Source organism: Artemia sp. Qi Xiang Cuo, chromosome 9 (assembly GCF_049724085.1).
Source record: "Artemia sp. Qi Xiang Cuo chromosome 9, ASM4972408v1, whole genome shotgun sequence".
Lineage (NCBI taxonomy): Eukaryota > Metazoa > Arthropoda > Branchiopoda > Anostraca > Artemiidae > Artemia > Artemia sp. Qi Xiang Cuo.
Window position 1 is genome coordinate 46,389,844 of NC_142802.1, and position 23,586 is coordinate 46,413,429.

Here is a 23,586-nt window from a genome sequence, read left to right on the forward strand (position 1 = left end):
TACACGACTGGGTTTTCATCCTAACTTATTTGTGATAAACCCATAATTCAGCATTAATAAATGCATGGGATTTGAAGTTTAAGCTTTGGATGCTTTCCAGCAACTAATTTTCACTTAGCATAGTCAATTCACACTCTTACAGTTGAATCAATTAGGGAAAGAATGAAGGGTATCAAGATTTGGCTCTCAAGATTTGAAAAATGTTGTTTTTTTTTTGGGGGGGGGGGGTATTTCTATTGAAAATGCCCTTTTCGGGATTTTGACAGTAATTTTTTTGACAAAATATTTACCCCTCCACCCTCCCCCTATAGGCATACATTTTCGTAAATAAACGCCACTGTCTACCAGAACTTATTTTAGAACAATAATCATTATTTTTACCAAAGTAAACAAAAGAAATGCATGTCACAAAAAAGTATCACTTAAATACCGAGTTCAAAATTAACTTGTGTTTCTGAGCACAAATGGTGATAAATATTTGCTTATTATTAATAACTTCTGAAGCGCAGCGTCTGTGTATTGCATGCTACCTATCTAATTTTTCTTTTTGACATAAGATTAAGCAATGACACAATCTATCATCCTCGAAAATTGCAAAACTAAAATAAATTATATAATTATAAATTATAACAATATTAGCCAGAAAGCCAAATATACTGTAGGAAGCTTCTGTATATATAAACCATTGTGCTAATCTCTACTGATTTAGATTGCTGGGCAATTGGATAAAGTTACAGAACTTTGCAAGGTAGAACTGGAAATAGGTTACTACTAGACTTGATGCACCTTTTTATGATCTGTCCTAATGTGCCAATGTCTTCCTTCAAAAATGCTGTACTTGGACAGTGCCTTACCTTTGACGAATATAGGCTATTGATTAAAGTGTACCTCTTGGGTACTTATTTAGGTCAATATAGGCCTAGCCTATACGAAATCATATTAGCCTATTGAGTTAGGACTAAAGTGAATACACCATTCGATGCCTTTTTATATGCTGATTATGATTATAATAAGCATTTCTATTGAAAATGAATTTCAGCCCCCCCTATATTTACCAATTCAGGGTTAGGTTTTTGTTAGGTATAGCCTGTATAGGGGGGGGGGGGGCTGAAATTAATTTCCGATAGAAATGCTTATTATATTCGTAATAAGCATAAAAAAAGGCATTAAATGGTGTATTCACTTTAGTCCTAACTCAATAATATGATTTTGTATATATTGACCCTTATTTAATGGTTAGACCCAGGCTACTCTCTTGAAGGAAACCAGTTTAAATTGGTAAATTTCTTGGTGGTGCTAGCCTATAATTTAGCTAAGATGAAAGTGAAAATGACATTTGCTGCCTTTTTTATGCTCTTTCATTATTCAATAATTGCTTCTGGGGCTAGTTGCATCTTGAGCCCTTAAAGGGGCCCCAAAGGTATTTCATTTTGGTAAAGTTCTATGAAATCATATTATTGAGTTAGGACTAAAGTGAATACACCATTCAATGCCTTTTTTATGCTGATTACAAATATAATAAGCATTTCTATCGGAAATGAATTTCAGCCCCCCCTCCTATATAGGCCAATTCAGGGTTAGGTTAGGTTAAGCCTCTATAGGGGGGGGCTGAAACTCATTTCGGTAAAATTCTACTTTAGCTACTTTTGGCTATCTTGGAAAGGGGTTTAGTTAGGAAAATGAAACTTTCAGGGGTAGATCTACTGGCTAAAGTATGTCCTGGGAAGGTATTTTGAAGTACCTACCTCCACTCCTTCTCCCTCTAGAGGGTCCTGACCTTTGATGACCTTTAAAAATCTGTGTGTTATAAACGTGAAACCTTGTAATATAGATCTTCTGCTTAAAATGAAGTCCAACAAAATTGTTTTCAGCTTCACAACTTTCCTCAATCCTGATTTATAGAGTTTTAAAGATAGGCTATGCAAATACATTTCCTAAATTTTGAAAATTAACATTGATATGGCTTAAAATACTACTCAAATAGCAGGAATTTCATTTTCAGAACTAAAGCCAGAGAAAAGGAATCTTATAACTGAAAATTAAGGTAAAATATTGTTTTGTCAAAATTTCAATAGGTATAGAACTGTCATGTAATCAAAATTCAGGGTTCTCTAGAGGGAGAAGGAGAGGAGGTAAGTACTTCAAAATACCTTCCCAGGACATATTTTGGCCTGTAGACCCATCCCTGAAAGTTTCATTTTCCTAACCTCACCCCTTTCCAAGATAGATAAAAGTAACTAAAGTAGAATTTTACCTTAATTTCCAATAGAAATGCTTATTATATTCGTAATCAGCATAAAAAAAGGCATTGAATGGTGTATTCACTTTATTCCTAACTCAATAATATGATTTTGTAGAACTTTACCTTCCTTTTTGTTACCACACAAAGAAGTTATCAACACTAGTTAAGTTATTGAAATGTGGTCAAAAACATATAACTAGTTTATAAATAAGTTGTTCAAGAGTAATATTGGCTATTCTGAAAATTATCATTTATAACAATTCAAACCTCATTTATTAGGCTACTCAAATAGCCTATAAACTGTTTTCCTACCATTTCAAGTTTATCAAATACCATCAACAAAAGCAGTACTGAATTTTGTGATTCAAAACTTTGCCATTGACAATACAGGGTATATATTTGCACATTAGGGGGGAGGGGGGGGGGGTAAATTTCATGGTACCTTTGCAGTGGGCCATATAATTTAGCTAGGATGAAAGTGAAAACATCATTTGATGTTTTTTTTTGCTCTTTTGTAATTCATATAAAATATTGGTAAAGTTCTACCAAATCATATTATTGACTTACACATAAAGTGAATATACCACTTGATGCCTTTTTTTATGCTGATTACAAATATAGTAATCATTTCTATTGGAAATGTATTTCAGCCCCCCCCCCTATATATGCCAATTCAGGGTATATATTTCTACAACCTAACATAACCCTGAATTGGCATATATAGGGGGGCTGAAATTCATTTCTGATAGAAAAGAATATTATATTTGTAATCAGCATAAAAAAAGGCATCAAATGGTGTATTCACTTTATTCCTAACTCAATAATATCATTTGGTAGAACTTTACCAAAATACCATTGAGACCCTTTTTAGTGCGAAAGATACAGCTAGCCTCAAAAGCAATTATTGAATTATGAAAGAGCATAAATAAGGCACCAAATGACGTTGTTACTTTCATCCTAGCTAAATTATAGTACCACCTAGAAATTTACCCTAAAATTATAATAGGCAACAAGACTGTACCTAGAGGGGGGGTTAGTGGAGCCAAAAGAAAATTGCTACATGTTATGAAGCCAGAATTTCATTAATATTTTTGAGTAAGGTTTATATTAATGGACTATTCAGGTAGCTAAGAAATAAACTTACCTCTAAAGTCAAAATTGCATCCTAAATCCAAATTTAACTTGCATTTGCATTGGAAATGAATTTTACCCCCCACCACTATATAGACCGCTTCAGGATAGCCTATATATTTGCACTTTAGGGGAGTGGGGGTAAATTTCAAAAGTACATCTATAGTCAGAATTACATCTTGATTCCAAATTTAACATTCGATTGTATCAGAAATCAACTTTACCTCCCCTCCCTAGTGTCTGAATATACCCTGAATTGGTATAGCTCATAAAGGGGTAGGGGTAAAGTTCTTTTCTGATCCAAATGTATGTTAAATTTGGATTCAGGATGCAATTCTGACTGTAGAGGTAAGTTTATTTCTTAGCTATCTGAATAGTCTGTTAATATAAACCTTACCCATATTTTCTTTAGTCAAGTTTAGTATATAGGTTAACAACCAAAGACTGGAGTAGGCTATTTTATTAGTATGGCATTTGCTTGGTTTTCAAAAGCTTACTAGAGTCTATGGTAAAATTCTGTTTTAGCTACTTCTTGCTATCTTGGGATAGGGTTAGGGAAGGAATATGAAACTTTCAGGGATGGGCCTACAGACTAGGCTGAAGTGTGTCCTGGGAAGGTATTTTTAACTACCTATTTCCACCCCTTCTCCTTCTAGAGGGCCTTGACCTTTAATGACCTTAAAAAAATTTGTGTGTAGACCTGTCAAGCATTCAAATTTCTAACACTTAGAAATCAGAAGATGGTTAACATAGAAGCTTGGCAATACCTTCTGGGAGTATTTTTTTACTCCTGAATTCATTACTGAAAGTTTCATTTTTTTTTAACCTAACCCCCTTTTCAAGATAGCAAAAAGTAGCAAAACTAGAATTTTACCAAGTTTATTTGAATCCTCACATTGAAATAGGCCAGAGATAGACTTGTTAGCATTCAAGATCTTGCAAGCTATAATCATCCAGCTTGCAATGACAAGCCAGGGATGGTATTTGAAACATCTGGATACATGATGAATAAGTGTTTTTATCTTAATTAATTAATTGATGAATAAGGGTTATCATAGAGATCTTTAGTGCATTTTCTTACTATTTGGTATATTGATTTGAGAGCTGCTAAATCAGCCACTAAATAAATTACTGTAAATTGCAGCTTGGAGAGATCTAAGGATATTTCCTTGTTGAGCTCCAGAGTTGACAATTTGAGTTGTATTCAGGATTCTTTAGTGACCAGTGGCACTATACGGATCCATAGCTTCCCAGTTGAGTTTACACTCCTTGGAGAACCATTCAGCATCCAGTCTTTGTTTGAAAATGTCTGCAGATTCAGCAGTAACAGTATCTTCAGAGAGCCAACTGTCTAGGGCTAAACAGAAAGCAGGTTGTCCTCATCTTGGTTAGGAGGACGTCATAAAGAAAGATATAAAGGAAATGGGAACTTCATGGGAGGGTGTAAAAAGGGAGGCTTTGAATAGACTTTGATGGAGGAGAAGCATGTGTAGCTGTGTTGGCCTCAGGCAGCTTGGTGCTGTGGTGAGTTGTTAGTAGTAGTACTATTAGTTTATTCCAAATGTTGACAATTCTTGAGGAAAAGAATTTAGCACAGACTCTGGATAGGGTAGGCTGCTTAACAAGTTCCAACTGATGACCACCAAAATGGCATCACCTCTTTTTCTCCTGTATACAGGAATTGGGAGTTTCAGCTTTGCTAGTCTTGCAGGGTAGGGAAGATCCTGCATGCCAGATATCACTTTGATGGCATGTCTCTGCACATCTTCCAACACTCAAGTTTTTTTCAAAATAAGGGGAGGCTAGAGACATTCCAACTCCAAGCAAACTTCAACATTTCAACACACATCCTAAACTCAAAATTTTTCAGGACTAGATTCTTGTCAAGCTTGGTCATGGCTGTTTAGGACCTAGTTGTTAATTTTGTTTATACCAAGTTTCTGATTTGCCTTTGAAACAGCTGCTTGCGCATGGAGACAAAAATTCAGCCCATTATCAACTACTAGGCTACAATAAAGTGAATATATAAATCCAAGTTCAGTTTTCTCTCCACCCTTCTCTGGTGTCACCAGGGGATAGAGCCAGAGACTAAAGGGCCCCAGAAGCCAGCCACATGAATGTCAAAATTTCTATGCTGTTTGCTCTGTGTCCCTGGGAAACAGTCTTTCATATGCCTCTTTTCAATGCAAGACTGTCAAACCATTCAACTAAGGTATTTATCATGACTTGACAAATTTGGAAAGGAATCTGACCTGGGATGCTGCCAAGCCAGGATTTACACAATGCCTGAAGGCACAATACATTATCACTGAGTGCTTTTTTTTCTTGATAAAAACTAGACTGCTGTGATTTCTTGTCAATATGCCAGATACACTCCACTGTCATGCTACCTATTCACAGAAAATTGATTTTAAAACAACACAGGAATTCCATGTTTTTATGGCCACATATAAACTATCAGATGTCTCCTAACAATGGCAACTGAGAGCTTGGTATTACCTCTCTCTCTTTCATTACTTTTGGCTCATCAGCTGCATTCTGTTCAGTGATTTTGCTATAACTAAATTTTTGGGGATTTCTCCAAAAACACTTGGGCCTAGAAGTGTCAAAGCTTTAAATCCAGCTATGGATACTATGAAACCTTGATGAAGTCACACCCCCAGCAAGATTCTCTAAAGGAGGTTCAACACCACCTTATCTCACTGGCCAGGCAATTTAAGGCAAGCTCTCTTTCAGCTTAATTTGGAGTACTACATACTCACTCACTGTAATGACTTGAAGCTTAATTTGAAGCCTATAATGGCAGACCTTGGCAAAGACTAAGCACAATATCAAGTGTGAATCCCTGGTCTAGAAGGTCAGTGACATAATTAGACCCTGGCACCATACCAATAAGGAAACGCACTGCCAATGATTTTTCTGTGCTGCTGATGGTGAGATGTTGGCAGTGCACTACCAGTGCAATCAATATTCACTGCAAACATGAATGTTTTCATCAGTCTTTCTCAAATCCCAGCTTGAATTTACAACAGATTTGGGCCCATTCATGAGTTAAAAACTTTACAAGTTGCTGGCTGGATGCTGGTCTTCTTTGTTATTCATCAAGAGAAGTAGAAATCTGGTAGAAACAAAATGGCTGTGGCGTTTTAGAACCCTTGCATAATAGTTCTATTAGCTATGTATAGCTAATAGAAGTATCTATTAGCTATGTATTTTTAACATAAATAATTATCAATATTAGTAGTTTTTTTCATTGATTACTATTGCATACAAGACTTCAAATACCATATCACAAAATTTGTCAATAATCTGGGTAAAAACTTTGAATATAAGCTTGAACTTAGAAGCTTAATTTTTTCATAATGCCCTTTGCCTATATGTGTTTTGTCATCTTCAAAACATTTGAAATTGACATCTTTGATATTGATTGTTTTTTTGCTCTTTTGGATTCCTAGAGAGCCTTTCTTGTATTAAAAACTGGTTTTTCATAACAATTAAAAAACAAAAAATACATTTTAAAGTTTTTTGGCTTCCTTACAGAATATACATCATGTAGACTAATGCTCAAATGCTGCTTTTTTGGATTGCTTTTGGCTGCTCAATTTGGATATTATTCATTTTTTCTTTTGGGGATTCTTTCCAAAGTAGAAACTTATAAATACATAATATCAGTTAAATTATAAACTGCATCTAAAAGGAGTAAATTTATCAAATTGAAAAATACATGATGGTGAAACACTTCAATTACAATGAAAAAAATACATTAATAAAAATTATAGTTCTCACTTGTAGATAGCTTGTAAGTACCTTATATTAGAAGAACTTCCACTTGTATAAAAAAAGACCCTCTGGATACTGCCTTGATAGAATACCCTCTTTGCTTTAAATTAAGAAAATAAATAACTGTTTTGGCATCCCTGGCTTCAATAAAAGAAAATTGAGGTATTTTCATTTATAAATGAAACCCTCTATCCATCCCGCTTTGAATACTGCCTTGACAAGATACCGTCTCTGCTTTAAATAAAAAAAAAAAAAAAATTTTGGAAACCCTGCATACAATAAAAAAATATTCAAGATATTGTGATTTAAATATGCCAATTCCCTACCCCCCCCCTGGATACCACTTTGATAGGATACCATCTCTGCTTTAAATTAAAAAAAATAATAATTCACTTTTTGGCATCCCTGCTTTCAATAAAAAGAAATTCAAGGTATTATCATTTAAAAATTATAAAGGTCAAACAAAAAAAAGGTTGAGATTATTCAGATATATCTCAAATTACAGGAAAACTGAGCCATAGATTCATTGTGACATTCAATAACATCCAAGGAATTTAATTAAAAGGGAGCACACACAAAAGCCAAATTACGCCAGTAGCCTATGAGAAATCCAAAAATACCCAAGAGAATGAACAAGTCCCAATTGGGGACCTGGGTCTATCAAAATGTTTCTGTGGTGTCCCAGGGAATTTGATATCATTTTCTTCCATATCTGTTTTAACTGAAAAAAATAATTATTGTTGTGGCATCTCTGCTTTCCATAAAAAATTGTGGACAACTCACCGCAGCACCAAGCCGCCTGAGGCCAACACAGCTACGCACGATCCTCCTCCACCTCAATCTGTTCAAAGCCTCCCTTTTTACACCCGCCCAGGAAGTTCCAATTTCCTTTAAATCTTTCTTTATGATGTCCTCCCACCCCAGACAGGGACGACCTGCTTTCCGTTTAGCCCTAGATGGTTGGCCGAAAAGAACAATCTTTGGCAATCTGTCATCCTTCATCCACACAACGTGCCCTAATTACCTCAACCTTTCTTTCATTATAGCCCTAGAGAGCTGTATTGAACCACATTTTTCATATAAACTCACCGTAGCATCAAGCCGCCTGAGGCCAACACAGCTACGTGCGATCCTCCTCCACCTCAATCTATTCAAAGCCTCCCTTTTTACACCTGCCCAGGAAGTTCCAGTCTCCTTTAAATCTTTCTTTATGACGTCCTCCCACCCCAGACGAGGACGACCTGCTTTCCGTTTAGCCCTAGATGGTTGGCCGAAAAGAACAATCTTTGGCAATCTGTCATCCTTCATCCGCACAACGTGCCCTAACAACCTCAACCTTTCTTTCATTATAGCCCTAGAGAGCGGTATTGAACCACATTTTTCATATAGCCTATTGTTTGAAATACGGTCAGTCAGCCGGGTACCCAGAACAATCCTTAAGCAATTTCTCCGGAAAACATCTAGCAAGTCTTCACCCGCTTTTCGGAGCGTCCATGCTTCAGAGCCATACTTGACCACTGTCATCACTGTAGCTTCTAAGATTCTAATCTTGGTTTGCAGACTTATCTTCCTATTTTTCCAAACTTTTTTTAGCTGTGAAAAAATACCCTGAGCCTTGGCTATTCTATTTTTAACATCTTCACTGCTTCCATCATCTTTACAAAGAATACTACCAAGGTAAGTGAAACTTCCCACCTGATCAATCTTTTCATTATCCATCGTCACCTTTCCATCTTCACTTATTCCTAGCATTAGTGACTTAGTCTTCCTAACATTCATTTTCAAACCAATTTTAGAACCCTAAAATCGCAAAATATCTAAAACTTCGTTCATTTTGCATACACTTTGATCTAGGATGCTTAAATCATCAGTATAATCTAAGTCCAGGAGACTTTTTCCTCCCCGTTTGATTCCGTGGTCTCCCATTGCCTTTCTTGTGCTCCTTAAAACTTAGTCCATCAAAATAATCATTATAAAGGGGGATAGAACACAGCCCTGCTTAACTCCTGATTTAATACAAAACCAGCTGCTAACCTCATTTCCTACCTTAACCGCAGCAGTGTTATTCTTGTACATAGCACTAATCACTTTAATGTATTTGTCTGGTATACCATACAAGGATACAACCTTTACTAAAGCTCTTCTATCAACAGAATCGAACGCTTGCTTGTAATCTATAAAACTGAGGACCAAAGGTGTTTGAAAACTCAGGCACTTAGAGTGAAAATTTGGTCCACACATCCTCTACCTTTTCTAAAACCACACTGCTCTTCTCTTAAAACTTTGTCAACAGCATCTCTCAGTCTAAAAAGTATCATATTACTAAGTAATATACTACCTGCAGAGACCAGACTAACGTCTTGATAATTACCACACTCACTTATATCACCTTTCTTATAAAGTGGCTTAATTAAGGTTTTCCTAAAATCGTTAGGTACTTCCCCTTTTTCAAAAATCTTATTCATAATCTTCAATAACTTATTTCTGACCTCAGAGCTACCATATTTAAGAAACTCATTTACCACCCTATCAGCACCGGGAGCCTTATTATTCTTTAATCCTTTTAGTACTGTTGCTAATTCCTCCTCACAAAACAAATCTTCCTTCACATCCAAATTATCACAAACTTTTTCATTTTCCTCTGTATTTTTTCCTGCAACTCTATCTTGGTTAAGCAAGTTCTCAAAATGTTTGGCCCATCTCTCTTTAGTTTTTTCCTTATAGCTAATTGCGATTCCATTCCTATCTTTAACTGGGACAAGTCCAGATTGACTACACCCTCTCAATTTGTTAACATGCCAGTACAATATTTTACTATTATGCCGTCTAGCTGCATCTTCCAGATCCTCGTCAATTTTATCCATGGCCTCCACTTCACACCTCCTTAGTTCATATTTTAATGCTTTCTCCACTTTCTTTACATTTCTTTTGTTTTCATACAAACTATCACTCAGATAATTCTTGTACAAGTCCTTTCTCCTTTCTATTAAACATAAAGCCTTTTCACTAATATTCTTGGTTGCAGTTCTTGCTTTCTTCCCTAATACACCTTCAGCAACTTCACAAATTATTTTTCTAAAATTATTCCAACCATCTTCCTCATTATCAAATTTTAAACTCTCAAGTTTAGTATTCAAATGTTCCTGGAAAGTTTCTCTCAAATTCTCATCCTGGAGTCTACCAACATCATAGCTTCCCGGGATGTAGTTACCCTTCCGATATTTCAGTTTTGAATTAACCCTTGACACTACTAGATGGTGATCTTTACTTTTAAAATCAATAACAGCACTCCTATATACACTAGTATCTTGTATTGATACTTCCAGTCTTCAGTTTACAACAATATAACCAACAATGTTTGCTGTCTTACAGTCACATAAATACCATGTTAATCTATTAACCATTTTATCACCAAAAACCGCATTGGTTATAACTAGATTGTTATACCTAAAAAATTGCAAAAGTCTGTATCCATTACTGTTTTATTTTCCTGCACCAAATTTACCTAGGCTGGGATACCATCTATCCCTATTTCTACCAACCTTGGCGTTAAAATCTCCCAGTAATAACATCATATTTCTACCCGGGACCTTATCTGTTTGCTCCTGTAACTGTAAGTAAAATTCATCTGAGTCCCTAGTATCTCCGTCAGTCGGTTCTACAGGGGCATATACTACTATAACTGATACTCTGAACTTTCTAGTCATAAAATGAGCAACTAGTATTCTATTATTAATACCTTCCCAGCCTAAACAAGAATTAGCAGCTCCCTTATTCATCATGAGTCCTACTCCCTGTTTGTGTACCCCATCCTTCCTGCCTGAGTAAACAAATTCTATATCAACTAATTTCAGGCTTCCTACCCCTGGGATATGAGTTTCTGAAACTCCTAATAAATCTAGTTCAAATCGTCTGAATTCGTCTGTCAAAATGTCGATACGATAGTCATTTTTTAATGTCGTAACATTCCAAGTTCCAATTTTAATGCTCTTTAAATCATTGAAATTTTTTTTACCCCAGGAACAGCAATGCTCCCAGGGACCAGTGCAGGACGGAGGGCACACATCTTCTTAAGTATACCCCAAAGTGCTTAAGCCAGCTTAAAACTGGTCATCATGATGTGCCAGGGACGTACCAATATGGTTGCTGTGTACAGTTTTTGGTGTTTCTTGTGCACAATAGGGTTTTCAGTCCATGATGCTCTCTACACAACAAGAGTCAAAATCCTGTCCAGACATTCTCCAGCTTATTATTTCTGACTCATTACATATTCATGCCTACAAATATTATGCTACTACGGGGAGGCCGCTCATAATAGATAAATTAGCAAGGAAGAGGTTTTTCAGCCCAAAGATGCCCATCAAAACATACCAAGCCCAGAAGAATTTTCCATTAGTCAGAATCCCGTGAGAATGTTGCGTCGTTTACTAGGCTATAATTTCCTCGAGGGTCGCCACACCTCAAGTGGGAATAGAGTTGACCGCAAGGTCCCCAGTCTTGCAGGTATCCCAAAAGGGTCGAGGCAACCCTTTGCAGAGGCCGTTGTCCATAGATCTGGATTATTACTACTTTATAATATATTATAAATTATTATTACTATTATAATTATAATTATTATTATATAATTATTATTAATTTATAATTATTACTTTATAATATAGGCAACAGCAATTTTCCATTAATCAAGTTTCATCCTTCTCTCCATTTCAATCTAGCTTTCTTAGTTGTTTTCAAATAACCAATTTTAATTTTATTGGAATTCATTTGTGTTAAATATTTACAGAATTTAAGTTTTGGTGGAATATAGAATATGTTTGCTAAGTGTAATTAAGAGATTCTGGAGTTAGGAATGATTCTGAAACATAGGCTAGCAAATGCATTGCATATTGGGCTTCTTTTTAAATTTTGTCTGCAAGGATATTTGGGAATTTCATCAAAATAAATTCCATATTTTAATAAATTGCATATATTAATGAATTTGATCAAGATTATATTGTTAAAAAAATTCAAAACATGGACTGAACTGAAAAGAAAGTTGAAATCTCTTTAATAAAAATACCCTGCATGTTATATAGTAAGAATTACATCAGTATCGTTTTTTTTTAGTTGTATAGAGCCTATGGCCATAACTGAAGTGTAGAGCATGGAATAAATTGGGATGGAGGAGGGAGTGTATTCAGCAATGCTGCTGTAAGATGGGCTAGTGCTGCAGTAAGTTGGTAGTAGTAGTAGTACTCACTCAGGTTTTATTATTTATTTATTTATTAATACCAAAATATGGTAAGCTTTAACAAGCCTGTCACACTAAACAATTATAAACAAAGTCTATGACAATGTTAATGACATAACATAAACATACAGTAACTGAAACATACACTCTGAAAACATAATAACTGTAACATCTAGTAGCATACCAAAGCAACTGAAACATATCTGTTCATCAGGTGGAGTAATTACAAAGATAAACTGCTTATTTAAAGTATTTGTATCTTCCTTTCAGTCACCTACCAATTGATCATTCTCTTTAAGTTGTGTAATAGATTATTTACCAGGTTTACAAGCTAAGGTGTAATTCGAAAGTGATGTGGGTTTGAGTTGCTTGCTGCTGCAACAGCCTCCTTGTGCTGCTCAAATAGCTTTCTGGATAGATCCCTGGCATGGTTTTGTGCCTTAATATATTTTTGCAATTATCCATATGCTGTATATTCTGTTTATGTGATATCCACCACTTTTTCTTTTTATTTGTTACTCTTTTTAATTCTTTTGTCATGAAAGGCATAGTTTTGGATTTTTGAGTCCAACTTACTTTAGTATACCTTTCTGAGATCTTATGCTTTATTTCTTTAATTCTATTCCAGGATTCATCTACACAACTTTCATTAATAAAGATATATCTTTTTCTGCCAATTTTCTTTTGAAAGAAACAATAAAAAAATATTGCCATTACAAATCTTTATTTTGTACTCCCCCTCTTCATAAGGAAGCACTATAAAATTTTAAAGCAACACAAAATACTTTAAAATATTTACTTATATGGTTTCTAAATGCTGTCTGCTTCACCTTAGCCCCACTTCTCCTCTCTAATGTGCAAATTTAGAGCTCAAATTGTATTTATTCTTTGTATGTCCAGTAGTACAACTCTTTTCTTCATATTAATTCAAAAATACACAACAGGAGGAAGGAAAGAGTCATGCTACTAAAAAAAAGAGTATAGGCCTATATAAATTGGAATATATTTGCCTGTTATGAGGATTATGGGGGGGTCTGAATTGAAATAAAATGTATTTAGGAATGATATAAGTAAGTATTTTGAAGCGTTTTACAGTAGTTTCCGGAATTGTATTGTGTTTTGTTATGGAGAGCAGGAGTATACCATATTAGACTCCTTATTTTGTGCTCTTTCCAAATGTTGTATCTGCATTTGCAATAATGTACCCCCCCCCCCATAATGGTCCCAAACACCATATTACCCTAAGTTGCTATATACAAAACTAAAGAAAATGTTAGTAATAAAATTCTTAATCCCACTCTTTGTCTAGGGGGGTGAATTTTGCTAAGTCTTGTGACTCTAAAGACTGTGCAGTGTCTTCTGTTTCCTTAGCAAACCCGTATTCTTTATTAGCTTCAGCTAACATTCCTTTTCGTCATATAAAAAAGCCTTTCTGCATTGCAGGTGCATGTTGTAGACATAATGATTATATTGTATCAATAAAAAATATAATATAAAGAACATTAACTTTATAATATAGTTAACATAATAAAATTCTTACTTTATAATATAGGCTACAGTAATTTTCTATTGAATCAAGTTTCATCCTTCTCTCCATTTCGATCCAGCCTTCTTATTTATTTTCAAATAGCCAATTTTAATTTTATTGGAATTCGTTTGTGTTAAATATTTACAGAATTTAAGTTTTAGTGAAATATAGAATATGGTTGCTAACTATAGCTAAGATTTTCTGGAGTTAGGAAAGATTCTGAAATATAGTTAGGCTAGCAGATGCATTGCATATTTGGCTGCTTTTTAAATTTTGTGTGCAAGGATATTTGGGAATTTTATCAGAATAAATTCCATATTTTAATGAATTGCATATATTAATATATTAATGAATTTGATCAAGATTATATTGTTAAAAAATAATTCAAAACATGGACTGAACTGAAAAGAAAGTTGAAATTTTATTAATAAAAATACCCTGCATGTTATATAGTAAGAATTTCATCAGTATCGTTTTTTTTAAGTTGTATAGAGCCTATGGCCATAACTGAAGTGTAGAGCATGGAATAAATTGGGATGGAGGAGGGAGTGTATTCAGCAATGCTGCTGTAAGGTGGGCTAGTGCTGCAGTAAGTTGATGGTTGTAGTAGTACTCACTCAGGTTTTTATTATTTATTTATTTATTAATACCAAAATATGAAAAGCTTTAACAAGCTTGTCACACTAAACAATTATAAAAAAAAGTCTATGACAATGTTGATGACATAACATAAACATACAGTAACTGAAACATACACTCTGAAAACATAATAACTGGAACATGCAGTAGCATTACCAAACTAACTGAAACATATCTCTTACTAATTGAAACATAACAAAAAGTAAGCCTACAAAATAACTGAAAACATACTGATCACAAGTCAGCTAATACAAAAGTAAAAATATTCTCAAAACGGATTGTGATAAGACCTAGTATAGAAATCTGTAGAGGCTAAACTACTTTGAAAGACTGGACTGTGGTACTTGCAACTATTTCTAATGGAAGTCAATTCCGAGTCTTCCACACTCGGCTAGACATAGAGTTTTGGTATATTCCTTATGTTGCTAGTAAATTTATTAGAAGATATATAGAAGTAGTAGTTATGTGAGTAGTAGTGCATAAAAGAAGCAAGCCTTGCGCCTTCTCATGTATACCTTTTTGAAGGTAATCAATAAGTGTGTAAGCCAGCTGAGCTTGGTTCTAATGATTGCTTAGTGTTTGTCTATAAGAAGTGTGGGTCCTTTTCAAAGGATAAAAGAAAGAAGATGCAGCATCCTGCTATGCTTGTACTTATGTACCAAGCTTATTCTTATATACTGCTTGTGCTTACTTTTGCTTATACTTACTTTATGCTTGCTTATGTGTTGCTTTATTTTGTAGATAGCCTGGGTCACTAAATCCTATCAATGCAAATATTGGATCTTTTATGAAAGTGTGACTCTTTTCTTTATTATTCTTTTACAACAAATCCTAATGAATTGATAAGAAGAAAATAGTTGGATATATATTGCTCCATCAGGGGAAAGGGCAAAGTAAATAATGTGGCTATAGAAAGGGGATAAGTAAGAAACTTTCGTAATTTTTTTTCAATATGTCCCTTTGCTTAAGATTTACTTTTATTTCTGCCCAATAAGAATTTGATAATCTTATCAAATACAACTTGTTGTAAAGGTAAAATTCTAGTTTATGGGCTTCTTGCTGTCTTCTTTATCTTAATCACCCAGGACAAAGCAGTATAACCCCACAGTCAACCAAATAGATATGTCAAAATTCATGCAAAGTTACCATTAATAAATGTAAGCCATTGTAAAATTACAAGCAAAAGCACCCCAAATCTAATTAAACATTTCCAAGTGATCACCTCACATCAGAACTCCTCAGAGGAATACACACTACCTATATGGGTTTTTGTGCATTAAATTCCTTACCCAGCAAGGTGGCATTTATTCAAAAATTACATGCAAAATAAGACTAGATCTATCAAAATTATTCAAAAATTGCATAGCCTACAAAAAATAAGACTAGCTCTATCCATTTTAGAATCCAGCAAGTCAGAGAAACCTAAAAACCAATCTAGAACAATTCCACATTTCATGAGCTGGAGCTGAGTTGTAAAACAAACTGCTTTATTGGCTTCTAGAACCAATTATAAATGTAAAGGCGTTCAAGCTGGTTCAGAAACCCTATATATAAAACAAGCCCAAAAGAAAAAAAAGAGAAATTACAAAATATCCTTCAATATTTCTTGATTATTTTTTTGTATATTTACCTAAAAGTTCATTATGCTGAAAATTAATTTTTTTTAAATTGCTAAGTTGTTTTATCAACAGAAAAATCTCCTAAGATCAATTTGTGGTTAAGCATTTGACATCTATTTTTTAAATCTGTATAATTACTGCAAATTCTTGCACACCTAAATAGTTGGGATTAAAAAGCTGAGTATGTGATATTTGGACATTTATTACTTTCAAGGAATGGTAAATCGATTACTTAAAAATTAAAACCATCTGTTTTATTTTATATATTTTAAAGATTAATTTATTATTATCCAAAATAATAGTATTTAAATCTAAAATGTGGTCACAGTTGCTTGTCCTATAACTAGGTTCCAGAATTAACTCTAGTGGATAAATATTTATCGAAATCCCAATAAACTCTGAACAATTTATAACCAAAAGATCATTCAAATATTTTTATTATTTGAAAGAAAATATTTTACATTACTTGGGCTATTTTATATATCATATATTCATATTGTAGTTGATTTAAAAATAAATCAGCTATAAATGGTCTGGCATTACCACCCATAGGAATTCCTATAATTTGCTTATATAAATTACCATTAAACCTTATAAAAGTATTGAATAAAACTAATTCCAATAAATCAAATATTTTGTCCAAGCTATAGCGTCTTGAACTAATAGTACTATTAAAGAAATTTGTCCATCAGGCTTTTTTGTTACAAATATCCATTTTCAAAAAAACCATATTAGACAAAAGGAAATATGTTTTAATGACAGTTTTAAATTTTCAAATAGTAAATTCAGTGATAGATCTTTATACACTGTTGTAAAATCAGACAAATCCACTCTTTTAGCTGAAACAATATCCAAAGAGTCTTTCACTCTTAATGAATTATTAACACTCTAGTATTTAAAATTAGAAATTGTTTAATTCCAGAGCAATAGACTTTATATATATATATATATATATATATATATATATATATATATATATATATATATATATATATATATATATATATATATATATATATATATATATATATATATATATATATATATATATATATATATATATATATATATATATATATATATATATATATATATATATATATATATATATATATATATTATAAGTATGTATACATAGAAGTGAAGCAATGGGTTTTTATTTAATGAATAAATACAAATCTATGATTGGTTTAATGTAGCTTTCAGAAGTGCTTTGTTTCACTTTACCACTATTTTAAATATCAATATATAGCCACCTATGTTTACTTTCAGTATATTTTACAAAAGTGCTACTATTCTCTTCTTCATTACTCTACAGTGAATTAAAATCAATTGGTAAGAAGAGAAGAGTTGTTCCATTGTAAAATATAATGGGAACATATATGGAACTCTTTGTTATTTTGTTAAGGGAGGGGGCTGGGGAACCTTTTTGCGCTGGCAAATGATAAGGGAGAATTTATTACCCTTATGGGCAGACACTAGACACTACTATATGGCGATTTTCACCTTTAATATCAGTATCAACACTCCCATGTACCCTAGTATCTTATATTAATCCTCCCAGTCTTTGGTTTTGAATAACATAATCAATAAGGTTAGCTGTCTTACCATCATTTGAATACCATGTTAACTCATGGGCATTTTTATGACCAAACACTGTATTTGTTGTAACTAGATTATTATACCTAAGAAATTACAGCAGTCTGTAACCATTACTTTGTTATTTTCCTACACCAGATTTACGAAGGCAAGGATACCCTCTATTCCTATTCTTACCACCTGGGCATTAAAATACTGTATTTCTACCTTGGCTCCTGTCTATATTTTCCTTTAGCTGTCAGTAATATTTATCTCAATCACTACTATCTCCATCATTTTGTTTTGCAGGGAGCAACTAGAATTATATTACTAATACCTTCCCAACCCAATTAAAACTTAGCAGCTTCCTTATTCATCGTGAGCCCTACTCCCTGCCTATGCACCCCGTCTTTCCTGCCTGAATGAATAAACTCCATATCACCTAATTTCATTTTCTCCACCCAGGGGGTATGAGTTTTTGAAATTCCCAATAAGTCCATTTCAAAGCATGTGAATTTGTCAGTCAAAATGTCAATACAATAGTTGTTTTTTTAATGTTGTCACATTCCAAGTTGCATTTTTCATATTTTTGAAATAATTGAAATTTATGGCCCCAGGAAAAGCAATGGTCCCAGACCCAGTGCAGGACAAGGACTAACACCTCTTCTCAAGTCTGCACAAAGTGCTTAAGCTGGCTTAAAACCGTACAGCAAGAAGTCCCTGTGACTTCCAGTATGAATGGAGTATGAATTTGTTTGTGGAATACTGGACCCATCTCTGTCAAAAAATGGTTTGCCATACTTAGTGATGCTCTTCTATCAACAAGAGTTGAAACTCTGCATGAACAATCTAAAGTATATAACCTTCAAATCATTAGATATTCATGTTTACAAATGGAGAGAAAAACCCATAATAGATAACTTGGGTAAAAAAAAAGTTGCAATTGCTAAAAAATCTTGTTCTAAAATGACGAATGCTCTGACAAGGATAGGCTGAGTATAAACGGATGGAGCTGTGAGATGATTTGGGGTCTCTGCTCCATCATTGGCTGCCTCCTCCATCCCTATTCTCAAAAGAGAAATCCTGCTTACATGGTACCACAACTTCAACTTTTTATACCCTGCTTATACTTGTCAGGTCATCTGTAATTCCATTTTGTCCCTGGTATGTAGTAAAGGAAATCATGTACAATGTAGTAAAGAAAATCATGTAGAATGTAGTAAAGAAAATCATGCATTATGATTTATCCAGCTAGACTGTAGATAAAGGTTTAAATATCCCCCTCCCCCCAAAAAAGTAATTGTACTATTGCTGGTCAATGGATTTAGCTCTTTTTAAAAGACTCTTTGGCTTTAAATCAGGCTATATTTCAACTGTAATTATTATTTAGCTATAGGCTATTGTACTGAAAGCTAATTCCCTAACTTTGTTTTTATTGAGTGTATTTTTATTTTGTATTAACTACCTGGTCTTCCGTATTATTATATTAATCATTCTGAAAAATGAACTTAAATAGTGGATGAAAATGCTGTCACTAAAAAAACATAGTTTAAGACAACTACATACTTTTTGTGTACATGATAATTAGCATCAATGTCAAGGATCGTCAATTCACCAAAAATTGATGGAGGGGGATGGCAAACTTTTTCTTTCAAAATCTTGGGGATGAAAACATGGAAAAGGTATTTTTCAATGGACTTTGTTTGGCCTTCAGCCTATAAACTAATAAATATAAAACAAAGTTTTTCAACTGAATGTAAGGAGTAACCTTAAAACTTATAACAAACAGAAGATATTCCATATTTAAGGGGGGGGCTGCCCCTTTATCAACTCTTGCTCTTTATGCTAATTTTTTCTAGTGCTTGAAAAAAGCTTCTTATTCTAATTAAGTGGCCCCTGTGTTTCAGGAGTCGTTCTTAAAAAATTGGGCCAGCAAGTCAAACTTTAGTGTACTGATCTAGGGTTGAGGAAGAGGCAGCCCCTCTCATATACAGACAAGTTTCTGTTTGTTTCAAGTTTTAATGTTGCTCCTTGATTTTAGTTGAAAAACATTTTTTTTTTTTATTAAAAAAAAACAAAAAACTTCTCCACTAAAAAAGTTTTTCAAAGAAAAGAGCTGCATTAAACCAAAAATGAGCAGAAATAAAGTCAAATAATTGTCCAAGCGTAAAACTACCACAAATCACTATCAATAAATAAATGAACCCGAAAACGAACAGAAATTATAATAAATAACTGAGTCAAAGTCAAAACGAACAGAAACTAATAGGAGTAAGACTGATGTCCCGCATAGCTTCTAAAGACCAGAACATAATTTATACTTTAGTGAAAACAATCCTTATTTCGAGCTGTCTGTTTCTATTTGTCATAATATCCAAGGAAAAATCACCATTATCAGCAATATTAATGAAAAGAACAAATGAATAAGGACTGGCAGTTTAATATATATATATATATATATATATATATATATATATATATATATATATATATATATATATATATATATATATATATATATATATATATATATATTATTTATATATTTATATATATATTTATATATATATTTATATATATATTTATATATATTTATATATATATATATATATATATATATATATATATATATATATATATATATATATATATATATATATATATATATATATATATATATATTTATATATATATATTATATATATATTTATATATATATATATATATATATATATATATATATATATATATATATATATATATATATATATATATATATATATATATATATATATATATATATATATATATATATATATATATACTGACATTCATGTATTTAAAATATGTTTGGTTTTCTGTAAAGTAGAAACTATGTTTGTTCTGATCTTTAGAAGGCAAAGGGGGGGGGGGCTTCTTCCTAATTTCTACAATAACTCCTTCTATACAAAGGGCCTTGGTGAAAAAAAAATGAATAGATAAATAATACGTTGTGCCCACTTTGCTCTTTACTTAGGCATCGCATTTGCGGTGCCTATGATTTTTGATCGTTGTTCAAATGTTGCTGAAAAATCCGCCTCCTCTCTTTGTGAAAAATCTCCCCTGGAAAATGCGTTCCCCACGAAAATTCCTCCCGCGTAAAATTTTCCCATGGAAAATTTGCCCTTGCTTATTCCCTCAAGACCGTTCCATCTTTGGTGGAAACTCCTCCTGGAAAAGATCGCCTTACTTTCATTTATTTTTTATATTCAATCTCTGGAAGTTAAAGCAAAATTCCATATTTGTTTAGAGGAGCTTAAAATCTCCACAATGGGTTTCTCTTATATGGTGTGTCATTTTCGTTAAGACAGCTTGACTTTTTAGGGACGTGTTTCTCCCTTTTTTCAAAAAGCTGGCAAATATTCTCAGGCTTGTAGCTTTTAATGGATAAAATTAAACTTGATGAATTTTATATATTTTGTAATTATTGTTAATTGGTGATCAAAATTCCTTTTAAGTTTTGGTTACTATTAGGTTGCCTTGTCCCTTACTTCAGTTTGTTACCATTAATTGTTTGATAAAAATTCCTTTTTTTTACAACAAGTCATGTCTTGGTGGCAAAATATTGCCAGTTAAAAACAAAATAATAGTAATAAATGTAAAGCAAGGTGGGCTTATAGGACTGGCTTGTGAGACTAATGCCAATTAGTTTCAAATAATGATTGAAAAAGCAGGCTGTTTAAAAATATGTCATGATCAATTTTTAGCAATAAACCAACATGAAAAATGGATTTTAAGGGCTCGGCACACGTGGCTGATTTCGGGACCCGATTTCAGCATCAGTGGACAAACGATAGCGGTAAGAAAAATTTGTTGAAAGAAAAATTGATTGGACAAGATTTTCAACAAAAAATCATGGTCACAAATAGTCAACTGGAGTTTATTAATGGTTGCATGATTGATCTCAGCTTAGTTCTCAGTTTAGTCCTCAGCTCAGTAGTGGGGTCTTCCAACACAGACATCTCTGGGTGACTATTTATTTGTATTCCTATTTTTTTTTTTTTTGATGATCCTGATGAAAATCGTCGCTGATTTTGTAAATTGGCGACGAAAACAAGAAAATTTTTCAAGCTCAAATCGACGCTGAAGGGCTAGGCACACATAGCTGATCATCTTATATTTGAACTCCTTGAGTCGAAAGATCTACTGAAAGATACCTGAGGCTATCTTTTAAATAAGAGGCAACCAAGCCAGTAGCTCTATAGCCCACAGAGTGAAGCAAAAGGAAAAGGGCTACATAGTATCAACTGAAAAGCCTGCCTGTTGTGTAATAGAAGAAGAAGAAGCTGATTTCATCAACCGATATCAGCTCGAGATACAGCAGCAACTTTATAAGAAATTTAAAATAAATTTTTTCGTGAAATATTATCGCATTTAATCAGCAGTTGTACCGAACCAATCCTGCTCAATTCATCCTCAGGGCTATACTGTGGTGTTTCTCCTCCCAACATTATAGTGCAGACGGTTTGATATAATTCCATTATTCCTTCTTGTTTTAGTTTGGTTTTTATTTAAAGCTTTTTCCAATAGGCAATAATTAGAAGTCCTCCAAAAAAAAATCCCCCCAGATCCCACCTCAAATGACAGTGAAAGTCATACCCATCTTGGCTGGTCAAGCAGACTTTCTCAAAGTTCAAATGATACCTCCAATTCTGAGAATAAGGAACTGATAAGTGTTGGGGCTAATGCCACCATAAATGGTGATAATGGGTTCCAAGAGGTCCTTTCTAGAAGCTCTAAAAAAGAAAAAAAATCCCCCCCAATCAAAAGCATTTCCCCTCTCCCTGCCCAAGATCCTCCCTCCAAAAACTTAGGAATTTACCTTAAAATTACTCCTACTACCCCCTTTGAAATAAAAAAGATTACTGCAATAAGAGTTGCAATTTTCAAATTGATAAAATCAATGTTCTCTCTTAATATTAACCGTGATGGATCTCTGCTAATAGCTGTCCAAGATCAGAAATCAGAAGACATAGTTTTTAACCTAAAATCACATCTGAAAACCCCAATTAATGCCTCTAAATGGAACCCTATACACTCCCCAACAAACCTAGGTGTTTATAAGGGCCCCATAGAAATATTCATTCAGGATTTAAAAGAAGGGCTCTCAGATATGATTGACACGTCTATCGCAGCTGGAGACGCTGACTAACTTAGCGCACCCAATTCCGTTGGATTAAAAACTAGTAAATACCTTTTATTCACAATGAAGGAAAAAATTAGTAACCCAGAAAAGTTATTCCTGTTTGAGCAAATCAAACCACACAAGGAATACAAACCTAAGTCTATCCAGTGTCATAAGTGTCTCAAACTGGGACACACAACAAACAAATGCAATGAAATTCTCGTAGAGTGTAGTAATTGTAGAGCATACCATCCTAAAGAGTTGACAACTTGCAACAACACTCAGCCTACATGTATCAATTGCAAAGGCCCACATGAATCTACAAATAAATCACTATGCCCTGCATATAAGAAAAGAGCTCTAATACTCCAAATAGTAACAGAGAAGGCCATCCCATACCCTTTTGCAGCAATTGAAGCTAATACTCCCCAAAAATACCAAATAAAGCCCGTAACGAAACCAACTAAAAATCCGCCGTCCAATACCCCCACTGCCTCCAGTACCCCGTCTAAAACACCCTCTTCTAAGCCCCCTAGCTCCCATCCCTATCAGAAGGAATCACCAAGTCAACAAGCCTCCTTGTCCGGTGAGATGAGGTCAGCCTGCCCCCCCCCCCCTCCCAAGAAGAAACACTAACAGGAATTATTTCCTTAACTGACAAACAGGATGCACAAC

General features: G+C 33.7%; 1 protein-coding gene across 4 annotated transcripts in view; it reads left to right on the forward strand.

Annotated features, from left to right (window-relative positions):
- The first annotated feature begins 586 nt into the window (after positions 1-586).
- Positions 587-23,586, forward strand: part of LOC148948720 (uncharacterized) — a 37,515-nt gene continuing 14,515 nt past the window's right edge. The window contains exon 1 of one of the 4 annotated variants that reach the window (XM_089094067.1): positions 587-658. Coding sequence is in view for 1 of the 4 variants with exons in the window: in XM_089094065.1 (XP_088950191.1) it covers positions 806-834 (29 nt within the window). In the remaining 3 variants the exon portion in view is untranslated. Of the gene's footprint in view, positions 749-789; positions 835-12,282; positions 12,365-23,586 lie in introns of those variants that run through there. The other 3 variants (XM_089094066.1, XM_089094065.1, XR_016142198.1) reach the window with 3 other exon arrangements.